The 16,232-nt window shown below is 43.1% G+C and overlaps 1 protein-coding gene across 2 annotated transcripts in view; it reads left to right on the forward strand.

Moving 5' to 3' along the window:
* PI4K2B (phosphatidylinositol 4-kinase type 2 beta) overlaps nt 1-11,094 on the forward strand; it is a 40,877-nt gene extending 29,783 nt beyond the window's left edge. For both annotated transcript variants that reach the window (XM_006260430.4, XM_059721614.1), the window contains 4 exons: nt 156-255; nt 3,064-3,197; nt 5,201-5,260; nt 9,396-11,094. In XM_006260430.4, the coding sequence (XP_006260492.3) occupies nt 156-255; nt 3,064-3,197; nt 5,201-5,260; nt 9,396-9,572 (471 nt within the window). In that variant the 3' untranslated portion in view covers nt 9,573-11,094. The remainder of the gene's footprint in view (nt 1-155; nt 256-3,063; nt 3,198-5,200; nt 5,261-9,395) is intronic.
* Nucleotides 11,095-16,232: the final 5,138 nt, after the last annotated feature.

The raw sequence follows: 16,232 nt of genomic DNA on the forward strand, positions 1-16,232 counted from the left end.
TGTTTTGACTCTTTACAGAGTAAAACCATAGTGTTGTCACTAATTAGGCACTGTAGTGGGTCACTAACACAACTCTATTTTCAAACTCTTAATGCATTTTTTAAATATTTCTGTGTGTATAAATCATTACTAATTTGGAAATACTTCCCCCCCAGGATATCCATTGGACTACTAGTAAAGAATCTATTATTAAAATTGCTGCAATTGACAATGGTTTAGCTTTTCCCTTTAAACATCCTGATGAGTGGAGAGCATGTGAGTATTATGTTCTTTAATCTGTTTTATTTTTAACTATTAAAAAAAGTAACTATTAAATTGGCATTCTTAGATTACTTCTTGAAGACCGTTTCACTGTAGTCATTTTTTTTCTCCTCTTCAACAGCTTTAAGTTGTTAAAGCTCCAAAGCTTTAAACTCAGTTTTTAAACTCAAAGTTAAGTTGTTAACCCCTGCCTCCCTTTTTCTTCCCCCTGCTTGGTGCTTGTGGTGCCTACTTCAATCTTGGAAGCTAAATAGCACTGGGCCTGGCAAAACCCACCTGGGAATCTCAGGTGCTATAGGCAGCTGTCAACTTTTATTGATTTATATTATATTTCTGAATTATTGTTGTTCTCTCCCCCCACCCCCGACCTCTTTTAACTTCCTCCCCCCATCCTCCTTCCTTATTTTTCTCTCCTTTAGTTACTTCTCCCTTTTGACACCCAAACATGGCTGGTGCTTGATGGCGGGAAGGTGGAGAAGGGAGATGGCTAACAACAAAAGAGCCCTGGAATTGGTAGGGTGGGGTACCAAAAAGAGTAGAGGGGGCCATCAGGATTGGACCTTTGGCTTCTAGCACTGGCAGCATCTGACAGAGGCAGCTGCCTACCTACTTGGCTCAGAAAGTGGCATATATATTGCATTTCTGTGATGTAGAGGTTAAGGTAATTTTTAGTTAAAAGCCTGAACAGACTAAATATAGATGCACCTTTAGTTTCACAGTACTGTAGTTGTGACTACCTCCAGTACAGTGTTGAGAGCACCAAGCTAGAGTTACTGAAATGATACTTAATTTATCTGACCCTGCAAGCTGGATGAGAGGCATGGTGTGATTCCAGCATGGGGTTGGGGTCTGGGGCTGGTGTGCAGGTGGTTCAGCTGTGGGTTTGCCTGCCTGATACAGCTGTGGGCTGCTCAGGCCCAAACCAACTCAAGGCTCACAGAGCTGCTACTGCTCCCTTGCTGTCAAGTTTCTGAACTATGGAGAGCACTGCAGGCTAGATGATAGGGCTCCGTGGGCCAGATCTAGCCTGCCAGCTGTAGGCTGACCACCACTGCTTTACAGGGAACTAATTGTGTAACTGAAGATAGACCACTGGCTCAGCATGGTCCAGTTCACCCTGCTGAGAAGTAGGGTAAATAAGCTTCATGCAGTTGAGGCTAAACTGCCACTGTGACTGGAACTAGCTCATCTGTCATTAAGCTGCAGTAAATTCTGTGAGTGAAATGTAGAGGTACACTAAAGTTAAAGAGGATTACAATTTTTTTGGTTCAGTATAACTGGTTATAAATCTCCTCATGTAAGCAGCATTGGAACTCTCTGCTGGAGTTGGAAAAGATTAATGCAGTACTTGTCAAACTAAACATTCATCTTGGTATACTTCAAAATCTTTAGTTTTGGTGTTCAGAGCTTCTGTCTTTTTAACCTAAAGCCCTACTATATCAAGAACATAACATTTTGCTTTTATAAAGGTGTTGACTTTACAGCTTAATACATTAAGAAAAGATTTGTTAGTATTATATCTTTTTTTTTAATTATTCAAGCTACTTGGGGTGGGGGACAAAATCTGAATAAATTGAAGAACAGGGCTATGTCCACACATGCAGGCACATTTTGAGGTACCACAAACCGCACACATTGCACATTTAAACTTTGTGCAGTGTTGCTAATTTGCAGTGCTGGGGCAAAATTTGCTACTGGGATTTCCCAGTAGCAAAAGACACCCCCACAGGAAAAAAAGGTAGCATAGAGCGCAAGAAAATATCACTTACTGCAAGAAAGTTCTCCATGTGCTGCTTCCCAACTGGCTGGATCGTAGGGTGCCTCTTTGCAGGGGCTGCCTGCCAGCTAGCTCTACATAGGCACCCTGTGTCACCACCCTTGCTGGGCAGCACCCCCCACCCAGCTCTAGTCCCTGCCTCTGCCCCACTCCCTCCCTCACCATGGGGACCATAATTGGCTCCCCCATACCCCTTCCCCTCCACAGACTTACCTGCAAGGCACTGCTCCCCATACTGCCCAGCTGTGCTCCTGTAAATAAATTACTGGATCGGTATCAGCCGACATACCTGATGAATAATCGGCTATTGATATCGGCCAATAAAATTCTTGGTGCACCCCACCTAGGAGTCAAATATCTGAAAAGCTTATTTTGTTGCAGATGCTATATCGCTCATGCACAAATTGCATACTTATGACTGATGGAGGAAAGTCTCTGCTTTGCCAGTCAGTGGTAGGGGTTGGCAACCTCTGGGCTGGCCATTTGATCCAGCCTTTGATACAGGGCTTTGACATCAGTTACTTTCCCATGTAGCCCTGGGGAAAAGTGCTAGCTGTAGGTGCCTTCCCTATGCCAAGGACAGGCAAAAGTGGTGGTAGTGGCTGGGTCCTAGCACCTGGCTCCCTCTGACCTGAATTGGGTCAGTCAGGCCTGCAGCCTTAAAAGGCAGCCAGTCACTGGTATATATTGCGTTCCGTATTTTAATGATACTTTTCCAGCCTTATTTCTTCAATTAAATATTTATTACTATAAATACGTTTTAATTTCTTTTGTACTTCATGAAAAGTTGAAGCCTTTGTGGCCATCGTTTTTAACTTGTAATTCTGGCCAAACAATGAATGTAACAATAGCAAACAAATTGGGAGTAAGGTTCATGTGAATATAACTTCTGTCAGCTAGCAGTTAAGTTACCAAATGATTTAGAATGTGATAGCTAATTGAAGGTTATTTTGACTGGAGAGTACTAGAAACTCTAATTTCTTCCTATTGATAATCAAGAAATTCAACAATTTTTTTTCAATTAGATCCATTTCATTGGGCGTGGCTTTCTCAAGCAAAAGTTCCTTTCTCCCAAGAGACCAGAGATTTAATTCTCCCTCGCATTTCTGACATGAACTTTGTACAGGATCTTTGTGAAGATCTTTATGAATTATTTAAGGTGAGTCCTCCGACTAGTAAAATAGCTACTCCAGTGATTTTAACAGTTAACTTGAACATGGAAGGAAAACTTAAACAACTGTTTTTCCCTGCGATACTACTTTAGCTCCAGTGCTAGGATACAAATAGTAGAGGATATATAAATGTTTTTCACTGAATCATTGTGTAAGGAAAGTGAAATGGCTAGAAATGAGCTTTAATAGCCTTTTAATGTGTGTTTATATTATCAATTAAAGTTAAGTAAGCATCAGTATAAATTTGTCACTTTAAGATGCCTGTCAATACTTACTTTGAATAAATTTCTGTAGCTTGGGAAAAGTGCTTCATTCAATGTAGCTTCAGGTATTTTAAATCTTATTTTATTTGTCTTCAAAGTGACATTTAAAATCTGGAATCTATTCAAGAATGGATTTACAGATGCCTAACGCGTCAAATTGTGTTCTGCAGTATATATGTGTATGTAGGCCTCCTTTTACTCTGTTTATTAGAAATATTCCTCATACAATTAAAATCTTGATAAGGGCAACTTGCATTAGTATTAGAATTCATAAATTCGTATCTTACACGCTGAATGTTCCTGAGGACCCAGGGCCAAGAGGAGAGGGGCCATTCAGTACAACACACAGCTTGCAATTATATACATGCATTTATTTGAAGAACAGTGGTCCTGAAACATGTTTGTTAATGTAATTTTGTATTTATCTGACCCCAATGTGTTCAAAATACCAGTATCATCTTTGGCATTTTTGTTGTAATACATTAGTGCTGAGAATTTAATGGGTGTGGAGCCTGGGGTGTTTCCTTGTCCTTTACAGGAAGCCCCTGTAGGTCAGACTTGAGTGGAAAGGTAGAAAGGTAGAAATTGCTTCTCTGTCTCCTGAAGGCTCAGATCAAGTTTAGTAAGGCTGTGTGAACCTTCGGTTACTGACTTGATTTGGAGGAGATTTGGCTCAGTTTGGTGGCCGAATCTCCAAATCTGAATTGAATCAGGAGACCCGAATCAAAGCCTCCGATTCAGTTTGGAGAGATTCAACAATAGACAGAGATTTATGGTTTTTTTCTATGTACCTCAAGGTACCAGGTGCGGCTTGTGAACACTGAGATGATGGGGCAGATGGAGCATCCAGTGGGAGCGTGGGGGGGGGTCCTCCACCCTCTTGGTGGCAGACCCAGAAGTGGGACACCCCTCCCCCCCCCCCCCCCCCCCGGGTACTCCTGTGGGATGCTCCATCTGCCCCAGCATCTCGTTGTTTACGAGCCGCACCTCGTATGTTGTGGTACATAGCAAAAACATTTCAATCTGTGTCTGTGGCCGAATCACTGATTCTCCGAATCGGAATCGAATCTTCAGATTCAGCCAAATCGATTTTTGGACAGTGATCTGAATCGGTGAATTGAATCACTGTCCCCCAAATTGGGCCGAATCCAAATCGAATACTGCTTGCTTTGCACACCCCTGGTATTTAGTTTGTAATCTTGCCCGTTGCTATAATCCTGTAAAGCCTTAAAGTGATATTTTTTACAGAAATTTTGTACTTTTATTAGAAATGTTATTAGCTGTTAGAGGTAGTCCTTAATATTATAATGGAAAAAATAGGGGAACTGTCTTCTTTTACTTTGTGCACATATGCATTGCTTTGGTTAGCTACCTTTTGCTGTTTCCTGTCTGTAGTTCTCTTTCTGTGGCTCTTCTACATAGAGAAATATTTGAAAACAGGGCTGCAAATCCACAGAGAAGACTTAAGACTTGGAATTTCTTTTATGTTGACAGTATCCTTTTAAGTGTCTAAGTACTGTCAGTCTGCCTTCCCAAGCAATAACGTTTGCTGTTTTGTAGCTGAAATATACTTTCTGATTTTAGTTGGTCTCAAACATATGCTTAAATTTTTATAGTGCAGTTATGTTTTTTGGGATAAAAACTATTGGTTACTTAGTTCCTAAGAAATGTAATTTTTAAAAAGTCTGAAAATAACTCATTTTTTTTATTATTTACTTTGAGTAAAGACGGATAAAGGATTTGACAAGGCTACTTTTGAAAACCAAATGTCTGTGATGCGGGGACAGGTAAGGCTAATTATTAGATTCCTTAACAAGGAGTACTGTACATACAGGTGCATAGATAGCATCTCTGAAGTGCAGACAGATGGCAGGATGACTGAACATACAAATTCATTTAGACACGGTTTCCACTATCTTATGAATGAGGCAGTAGGAAGCTTATATTGATATTGGTTTTACCAATTTGCTGTTTGTAGATAAAGAATTATTTCTAGTGTTACCAGTTTACTGTGCTAGAACAAACCCCTTTAACGCACAAAATGGTTATAAAATCAAATGTACTGAAAATTCACAACGCTGTTTACTAAAATACAATATGCAACTTGAAAAAATATATATGTTTTGAGGAAATTGGCATGCAGGTAAATTAACAGTTGAGAAACTAAATTAGCCTGGTAGTTAAATTTAAGAGAGTTAGGACATTCAGGAGACTCCATCTATTCTTAAGTATGTGACTTTATCAGAAGACTATATTTTGAGGTCTAACACATACTAAGAGAAACCAGCAGAGACACTTTATAAATAATTTTTATCAAATGTTTACTCCTTTGGATTTAAACATTACATTTCACTTCAGTGTGGTGCTATACTGGAAGTACATTATAGTTCTGTTTTAAAACTGGATTTTGATCAGAGTGTTATCCATTTTTTTTAGGATGCTCAGACAATTAATTTATTAGAAGTTTCAGGAAACCTACACATGCCTGCTTCTGAGACTATTAAAATATTTATAGAAAATGGTTCTTATTATTTTGTTATGTTTCTTGCATACCACAGAAGTACAACACAGTCTGTCAATATACTGAACAAACTGACTTGTAATACACAAGCTGTTCTCATTTTGCATCAGTCACTTAAGTAATAAAATTACTTTCATTAAAAAAAAACAACAACAACAAAAAACCATGGGGTGGAGGAGACTACAAGTAATCTGTCCTATATATAACCACCAATGAGATGCTTGTAAACTGGTCAGGTTTCTGCTAAAGTTGCTATTTTCAGTTGACACTGTTTGCATGCTAATTAACAAGACTTGGACACTGATTTTTTGTTTTATGGAAAATGGGTCTTGTAAAACCTGATTTTGCTTTTTTTTATATGTATGGTGTATGTATGGGAACTATAGTTATTGATGCAACACTCAGTAAATTAAGAAGCAGCTAACTAAAAAATCTCAGAAAGCTGTTCTCACTGGATAACAGTCAATGTATGTGCATGTTTTTTAGTGGGGTCTCCACTGATCTGTACTGGACCTGATGTTTTTAAAAAATCCAGTAATGATCTGGAAGTAGGATAAAGTAGACAAAATTTGCTGGTGAGATGCAAACTGTAGTTTTAAACTATAAGCATTGGGTGGTCAGATGGAACAATCTGTCCAGAGATCATGTCATTTTGACCCATTCAAACCAAAGATGTTTGAGTGTAGCAAAATGCAGAATTCATAATCTAGGTACAAAGAATTCAGGATGTCCATTGAAGAATGGGTGGCCGGATGTATAAATTGGAGTAACGGGTGGATCCAGGCCCCAATCCCAGTGCATGAGGCGTGAATCCCACCCACAGACTGGTCCTGCAGCATTCATTTGGTTCATGAAGCCAAAATGTCAGATTTAGCTCTTTAAGGGTATGAATAATAGAGCAGCTTTGTTACAGACTAAAACAAGTGTAGGCCTTTACTGTACATCAGTTGTTCAGTGGTCACTCTCCGTATGTGGGCTCTTACCTCACAGTACTTTAAAGCTAAGCCATGTGTATGAGGAGGTGATACATAGGAGTTGTCATGGTAAATTGTTCATATATCTTTCTCAAGTTTAGCACTCTTAAGTTGTTTTCTCTAGCCCTCACACATTTTCAGGCTTTTTCCTGCTCCCTCTGCAAGTTTTCATATTCTTTAAAAATAAAATTATTACAGCCCCCCCCCCCTCCCAAGAACTGGGTCCTGTACTTCAGTATTAGTCTAATCAATGCTGCCCTGCTGCCACTTGTTACTCCAGTTTATACATCCAGTCACCCATTTTGGAATGTACATCCTGAATTCCTTGTTCCTAGATGATGAATTTTGCGTTTTTGTTCTGTTCAGACATCTTTGGTTTGGTCAGTTCAAGCATCATGGTTTGAATGGGCCAAAATGACATGATCCAGATTGCTCTGTCTGACTACCCAGTGTTTATAATTTACAACTACATCAGTTTGTGTATCACTATCAAATTTTGTCAACAACCACTTTATCCTACTTCCAGATCATTACTGGATTTTTCAATAGCATCAGTCTTAGTATAGATCAGTGGAAACCCCACTAGAAACACACAGATTCATTGATTGCTGTCCAGTGAGAACAGCTTTTTGAGATGTTTAAGTGGTTTTAATTTACTGATTATTGCATCAATAACTGTATAGTTCCAATAGATATATATTTTAAGATGTAGTTTGATCAGCGCATGAAAGGGGCTTATATTAGGTGATAGCTTTGGTATGGAGTTGATAGCCCAGAATGTACATCTTAAGGCCAACTTGCTAATTCGTACATGATTTTCTTTCCCAGTTAAATTTTAAAGTACTTCATGAAGGCACCAGTAGCCTGGCAGTTTGCAGAAATCATTGGCTTCAGCAACCTGAGAAGGCACAACAGTTACTATCTACAGAAAAGCATTTTGTCTTCACTTAGGCCAGGTGTCGTTCTGGGTTCCATGCAGCTTGAAAGCCAGATCTTTCTCAGTGTAAAGGTTTTTATAGATTCACCAAAATCATTGCCTGGATGCCCGAAACTTTTTTGTTTTTCTATTTCAAAGGGTTTGTGAAAGGCTTGGGGAGTGTTAGCATAACTACCAATTTTTTTTTTTTTTTTAATGCTTTAATAATTTGGCCTGTAAACTTTATCCTGTCACGGGAGACTTAGCATTTTAGCATTGCTAAAATCTGTCAGCTCTAGGCTAAGAAAATGGTTATGGCTGTTAGGCCTGTGCGAAGTGGTTAGAATTAGCTTCCGATTTGGATTCAGTTGATTCAGGGGGCAGTGATTTGATTCAGTGATTTGAATCACTGTCTTGAATGGATTTGGCTGAATCTGATTTAGTTGATTCGATGCCAGCCGAATCTCTGAATCTCCTAATCAAACAGGCCCCATCTCCTACCTGGCCCCAGTGTCCCAGACCCACACTCACCAGCTCCTGCCAGGTGGAGCGAGGCAATCCCCACTGCCCCACGCTGCGTGGGAGGCTCTGCCACAAGCCCCCAGAAGCTCTGATGGCTGCTGCAGCAGCTGGTGAATGTGGGCTCTTTATTTAAAATAAATAAATAAATAAAGGAGCCAGGATGCTGTGGTGGGCAGGGCAGCTATTGATGGGGCTGGGAGAGCGGGTGGAGGATGCGGGGCTTGTGGAGGAGCCCCCCACCGGGCAGGAGCTGGTGAGTGTGGGGCCTTTTTTAATTTACTTTTATTTGTTTATAAAGAGCTGGGACACTGGGGCTTGGTGAGGCAGCCATTGATGGGGCTTGGAGAGTGAGCAGGGGTCAGGGGGTGCTCAGGGAGGCTGGGGGAACAGGCAAGGTATGGGGCCTAGTGGGGGGCCCCCCACAGTCCCCTTCCCCCTCCTGTCCCTTACTTACTGGCATGGAGTCTGGGTCCAGCTCCCTGAGGTGGCAAGTGGGGACTGCCTGAATCTCCGAGGCTCTCCGAATCGATTTGGACCTTTTTATTGGTCTTCCGATTTTACTTGGATTCAGAAATTTGGCTGCCAAACCAGTCTGAATCCCCTCCAAATCGAATCAGCACCTGAAGCTTCGCACAGCCCTAATGGCTGTCCTATGGCTTTTTGAAGTGTAGTCTTCCATGAAGATGGGAGAGACTTGAAAGCATTCATCTAGCCATAAGATACTGCAGTAGTTAAGAGAATACTTGCTTCAGAAGATCTTTTAAAGCAGGAATTAAATATGCTTTTGTTCCAGAGACACAAGCAGGAGAATAACCAGCAGATCGGTAGTATCTGTACTTATTTAAACTGAGTAAAAGTAGTGAGCTGTTTTGGAAGAGACTATAGCAAAAATAGATCCACTTGAATGTGGATTCTTTATACAAGAATTGACCAAACAGTCACATTTTTATTGGGTGCCACTTAATCCTTTTTTCCCCACCTTCCTGCAGATTCTGAACCTTACCCAGGCATTAAAGGATGGAAAGAGTCCTCTTCAGCTAGTTCAGATGCCACGTGTGATTGTGGAGCAGCGAAGTGGTACTGGAAGCCAAGGCCGAATTGTTCATCTGAGTAATACGTTCACACAAACCTTCCATAGCAGGAAGCCTTTCTTTACCTCTTGGTAGCAACAGGAATATATGAGCAAAGTATATGTCTTCAATTTAGTAAGTTCTGCGTAAAAGTTCTGAGATTATGTAATTCTACTGTATATTGAAAGCTCTGACTGCCAAAACCTCAATACTTAAATTTTGAAGACTTAAGAATTGTATTTTGAATGTAATCAAAGTTTACAATATTGTGTCAAAATTGTGAATCCTTACGTCAGGGAATGAGGAACTTATCTATATTGTATTTTTATAGGCTGAATTGATGTATTCTGCATAATACAAAAGGGAAAAATTACAGTTTACATATGCTGGGAGACTACTTTTGCATACAACATAGAAATAGAGCTTTTTGTTAAATATAAATGTGAAAATGTACACTATAAACTTCATTTTTTATATATGCTGTTTAGAAATTAAGCACAGCTGATGTTATCTTTTGATTGTAAAAATTCTATTTCATGTTTCTACTTCCCGATGTCATAAGTTGTTCTATCAGTTCTCATAGCCTAGTTAGTTGGAAAATGTTAAAATAAAATGGTCGTGCATTTAAAAAAAGTGCATTAGTTTCTATTCTTGAGACTTGAAAAAGATGCTCCAAAGGTTTTTAATTTGGGACCAAAAAAAGAGAGAGAGAGAGTGAGCGTAAAAAACATAGTTTATTCAGAATTTGGTTTCAGTGGGAATTGTGTACACATGCTGTAGGGTGAAAATTGGTCCTTGCTCTTCATATTATTTGTACATTTAAATAGTTTATTTAAAAATCTCATTTCTCTCTAGATAGGATGAAAGTTCTTCTGAAAGTTTTATTCCATCACAGGAATAAAACAGTATATAGTTTATTTAAAGATGATTGCTTATGGTATGGATAGCCTTGTCATTCCTGATAGCTTGAACACTGAAGGGTTAATCTTTTAAGCCACTCCATGATGGATGTTTGTCAGACTGTGCCATTATTTATTTTTAACCAGTAAAAACAGATCAACTGCAATAACTGGTGCTCAGAAAGTTGTCATTAGACTTCTAGCAACACTGTGTTCATCTGACACATTTTATTTACCTTTTATGTTGAAGCTGCAGAGTTTAAGAATCTAGGATCCTTTTGCAAGTCAGTGACTTATGTAATGTTTTATTTCAGTTGTTCTTGAAGGTTAAGATGGGGAAAAAAATCTGTCACTAAATTGCTGCTTTTATGAAACCTACAGTATTTTAGACACTGCTGTATTTTTTATAATTCTAAGCAATACTATTGAGATCTCCCAATATCAAGTGCTTGTATACTATTTTATATAATCTTGAGTTGATGTAAATATCAATGTAGTGTGTCAGAATTTCAGTTGACTTACTAAAATGTCTAAGCCTTAAATATAAAACTACTGTATTGTGGGATTTTAAAATAAGACTGAAACAGCCACCTTTATAAACATTTCCATGGTTTTGTTTTATCTAAAAAAAAAAAAAACCAAAACAGTTCTTAAATTATAAAGAATGTTTAAGGTAGGGGACAAGGCTACTTTAAACAATAAATTTGAAATGGACAGTTCTTAGCCTCAGGCGTCTCTTTTTGAGAGAGTGGTGGTGGTGGAAGGGGCCTTAATTGCATCTTGAGTAAAGTGTGCTTCCAAGTTCTTTCCTACAGTAGAAAATGTACATGCATATTGTACACTGAATTCTTTTTGTATTACACACAGTAGGGAGTACAACAAAAGTTTGCAGTGGCATTGGTACTACCCTAATATATTTAAACTTTTTGCCAAGCACTTGGAAGTAATGGATACTAGTTTTGTTTCATATACTTGCCATGCTGTGTTAAGCCAAAGTATTGTTAGTGCATGTGGTGGCTGTGCAGTGTAACATGTCCTTACTCTTGGGCATATGGCTGCATTGTTTACTGCTCAGTGGCCAAAAATGTACCAACTGTGGTCAGTCTGTACTGGGCTACGTTAGTTCCATCCCGGGCTGAGCGGTTCTGGCTATATAGCTGAGAACCACATTGTGCTGGCCAGGTTGAGTTGGAGCCAGAGTGGTATGGTGGGGCAGGAAGTGGCAGCAGGTGAGAAACAGCAGTAGCAGCAATGGTGGGCAAGTGGGCAGGAGGGAAAATAGGGAAGCAGCGATGGGGGAGTGGCAGCAGCAAGTGGGAGTGCAGGGCCCGGACTTCCTGAGGGCCAGTGGGGACCCAGAGTGGGACAGCAGGAGTGCGGAGCCTGGGCATTGGGTCTGCCTGGCTCCGTTGCACAATGCTTACGTGCAGTCTGCCCAAGCCACACATCTCTGCGTAGAGCCCCACATGATGGAGCCAGCAGCCTAGCCCTGCTCACTGCTACATGAAGTTCGTGGGGACCAGCAGGGAGCACTGTGCTATTGAGCTGAGCCAGCTCCACCTCTTTCCCTGCCACCCTAGCTGAGCCTCGTGACCTGCACCACCAGCTTTATTGCGCATGGCTGAGTGGGGCTGGCTCCACATGCTGCCACTATCTGTGGCTGGGGACAGGGGAGCACCACTACCTGTGGTGGGAGCACAGGGAGCTACATGCTATGGGGCCAGGCAGGGCTGGCCCCACTCACTGCCACCATATGCAGCTCCAGGGACTGGCACACTCTAGAGACTCTGAGGACTCTGATGGCAGCTGCAGCCCATCCCCACAGAGCTGCATGGGCTGGGCCAGGCCCTAGCTCAAGTGCTCCCACCTTCCTGCCATGGCCTGAGCCCACAGAGCCCTGGGGCAGCCCCCACCTTCCTAAGGGCCGGGCTGGGCTGGGCTGGGCTGGGTTGCCCTGCCTGCAGTACCTCCCCCTGCGCTGCCCTGCCTCAGCGCTCGGCACCCCGGTGCTGTCCCCCACCCTGTGAGACAGGGCATCTGTCTGCCTGGCCTCAGGGCTCGCCCACCCCCTGGGAGCCTGCCCAGACTCTGTCCCCAGCCCCCCGCAGCTCCTTCCAGGGGCCAGATGAGGCCAGAGGATGCAGCCCAGGGATAGGGTCAGCAGAACACAAACAGTCTCCCTGCCTGCATTCTCCTGACTCCACCCTGGTGCCTGCCACAGCTCTGGCACCTGTGGCTGCTCAGGAGAGCCAGGAGCAGCAACTTACAAAAAAAAAGTTTTAAAAACAATTTCCTCACATGCCACAGGTAAACTATCTCCGTGTGCCACTAACTGGCATGCGTGCTATGGGTTGCTGGCCTGTCCTAAACCATCCTTGTCCAATGCTTATCCAACCTCCACTGCCTATAAGTTCATCACAGGAGCACAAAAGGGAATTGGTGAGTTTTTATTCACCAAGGCGCCCCCTGGGGGTTACAAGAAATAATGGCCACAAGCTAGCAGAGAGCAGATTTAGATTGGACATTAGGAAGAACTTCTTCACAGTTCGAGTGGCCAAGGTCTGGAACGGGCTCCCAAGGGAGGTGGTGCTCTCCCCTACCCTGGGGGTCTTCAAGAGGAGGTTAGATAAGCATCTAGCTGGGGTCATCTAGACCCAGCACTCTTTCCTGCCTATGCAGGGGATCGGACTCAATGATCTATTGAGGTCCCCTCCGACCCTAACATCTATTAATCCTTCTCCTGAAGACCCAGGGAAGGAGATTCCACAACTTTCCTGAGCAGTCTGTTCCACTGCCTCTCAGTTCTAACAGGAGAAAGTTTGTCTTAACATCTTATCTAAACTGACCCCCCCCTTCTGCAGAGGGGCTTTGTGGGAAAGCAATGCAGGGCGCAGTGTGGTGGTGCCCACCATATGCAGGCCACACATATGCTGCCCGTCCGCCTGCCTAGGGGAGGGGGAGGAGGAGAATGGCACGCGGCTGAAGCACAGATCCGTGGCTGGATCTGCAGTCACCGCGAGTGATGGTGGCGGGGCGCAGGGGTGGGGAGGTTTGGCCTTACACAGTGCTGCCGCTTACCTGGAGGGCTGTGATGGCTGCTGCCTACAAAACATGCTGCTGCTGCCACAGAGCTGTGCCCGGAGTTGTGCAGCCAGCTGGTGGGTGGTAGTGACAGTGTGGTGGTGATCAGGCAACCCACAGCCATCCCCACAACCACCCCATGCTGTGTCACTGCTGCTGGCTGCACAGCTCTGAGCTTGGTTCTGTGGCAGCAGTGGGAGGTTTTGTAGACAGCGGCAGTCACCGCTGGCACAGGTGGCCCCACAGGTAAACAGCAGCAGCTGGCTGCACGTCTCCAGGCAGAGCTCTGTGGCAGCAGCAGGAGGTTTTGAAGGCAGCGGCTGTCATTGCCATCATGGCCCTCCAGGTAAGTGGCAGCGGCACATACCCAAGCCCCTGCCCCCCCCCCCCCCCGCCGCGACCCCATCTCTCGCCATGGCTGCAGAGCCGGCCATGGAGCTGTGCTCAGCTGCATGCCAGCCTCCCTCTCCCCCTCCTCTGGGCAGGCAGCTGGGCAGCATGTGTGCGGCCTGCACATGGCGGGCACCACCACACTGGACTCCACATCTCTTGCCTGCAAAGCCCCCCTCAGAGGGGCACCTCTGCCTTCACCCCCTGGCCCTGCTTCCAGCTGCGATGTGCCACCTGGGGCTGGCAGCACCCTCCACTCCCTCTGCTCCCAGCCATCTTCCCCAGCCCTGCCCCACAGCCCCACTTACCTCCATGCTCCAGGGGTGAAGAGCAAGTCTGAGCCTGAGTCCAGCCTTGGCTGCCTCAGAGGCTCAAACCCTGCCCTCCCCCCTCTGGCCAGGGCTGGGGGTTTCTTGCCCTTTTTACAATCGGCTCTTGCAGGCTGGAGCTGTGCCAGCCTTCAAGAGCTCTTTGCAAAAGCAGAGAATCTGCAGATTTCTCTGCTAAAAAGAGAAATCCGTGTTTTCTCCGATTAAAAACAGGGAATCCGTGGTTTTCTCTATTTTTCCATGGGAAACAGAAAACCCAGATCCCTGGTGATGACGCAGCCTTGCTTAACTCCCACCTTAACCTCAAAGGGATCTGTGATAGTTCTGTTACTAAGAACCACCACTCACATACATCATGGAGTAGGTGGAGAATGATGATAAATTTCAGTGAGCATCCATACTTCAGAAGGATCTTCCACGGTGCTCCACAGTTTAGTGTTGAACGCTTTCATGAGGTCGAAGAAGGCCATGTAGAGAGGTATGTTCCTGGCATTTTTCCTGCAGCTGGCAAGCTGTGAAGATCATTTCAGTTATGCTTCTTGATGCCCTAAACCCACACAGATCCTGGTGAGAGCTCAGTAAGTGGAAGGAGATGGTTCAGGAGGGTTCTTGAAATTATGGCTCTAAGATCCCTTTTGCCAGTTCTCTCAGAACTGTCGTGAATTTTCTCAGGCCCTGCTGGCTTAATTTAAGAAAGCATCAGAAAGCTTTCAATTGATCTGAACAGTTACCATGACTCTCAAGTTTTCTCCTGGTTTGTTTTCTCTTTATTTAAAATTTTGCTAATTATTTTCCTGCTTCATTCCTCTCCTTAGAGCATAGTTTTTCAACCTGTGGTACGTGTACCCTTGGGGGTACACGAGACACAGGCAGGGGTACATGGTACCCTAACACTCTCTCTCTCTCATGCCCTCTGTTCCTCTCTCTCTCTCCGCTTCTGCCTCTCAAAACTATGCCAAAAAATTTGGTGCACTGCACATTGCACGGCGCTTTAAATTCCCCAGTAATAATTTGGCATACCACTCTGCATGGCACTGGGTTCAGTCCTCCTAGCTTTGGCCAACATCACCTCTAGCCCAGGTACATACTTGAGTTGTGCACCCCTGGTGTAAAAGGTGGCAACCCTACCCACACCATATCAGACATCTGTCGTATAACGGCCTTATGTACACAGCCCTTCTTCCAACATATGGCACACATTAATCTGTAAATATAAAATCTTCTAGAAAATTGAGTGTTGGGGTAGTTAGTAACATTTTCAGAAGTTAGGGGGTACTTGCTACTTAAAAGGTTGAGAAACACTGCCTTAGAGCACCCTTAGTCAGAGATGTGAAATGGCCTCTCTTCACTGAACCTCCTCAAAATGCTCCTTTTAGGCAGCTGCTTAACTTCATCCATAAATGCTCCACACTCCAGTAGAATATTAGTTTGCTCTTAGGCAGCAATCCTGGTTTTCTCTGATTTAAAAAAACCTGTTTTCGGTTTTAAACCCCCCCCCCCTCCACATTTTTCTATGATTAAAATGAAACGCTACTATATATATTAGTGGTGTTTCATTTTAAATCAGGGAAAAATGTGGTTTTTGGGTTACTTTTTTTAAACCAAGAATTGGGTTTGTTTGTTCTTTTTATCAGAGAAAACCAGCATCCCTACTCTTAGGTAATACTATTCAAACTGTACAAAATCTTTTACAGATCTGATCCCTGTTTTTTCAGCTGCAGAAAGCAGTCCTTATTTCTCACATGCCAGTCTGAGTCTAAGCATAAGACAAACAGTACAATGTCTTGCATGTTTGTATAATCATGTACACCAGTACTGACGATTCATTTTGATACCCTAAACTGACCAGCATCTTCTCTTCAAAGGTTTTTCAGGCAGCCCAGAGCTATCAGCAGGATTCAATTAAGGTGAGTCTGATCGAGAAAAGTAATTACTAAATAATGTAATAATTATCCTAGGTGTTTTTAAAAATGATAAGCCCCAGTAATGAGAAAAGAGTTCAGTACAAAATTTGGATCTTGCCCTTTGTAAGATCATTACATAAACTGTAAAAAAAA

The sequence above is a fragment of the Alligator mississippiensis genome, chromosome 2 (genome assembly GCF_030867095.1).
Source record: "Alligator mississippiensis isolate rAllMis1 chromosome 2, rAllMis1, whole genome shotgun sequence".
In the NCBI taxonomy this organism is placed as follows: domain Eukaryota; kingdom Metazoa; phylum Chordata; order Crocodylia; family Alligatoridae; genus Alligator; species Alligator mississippiensis.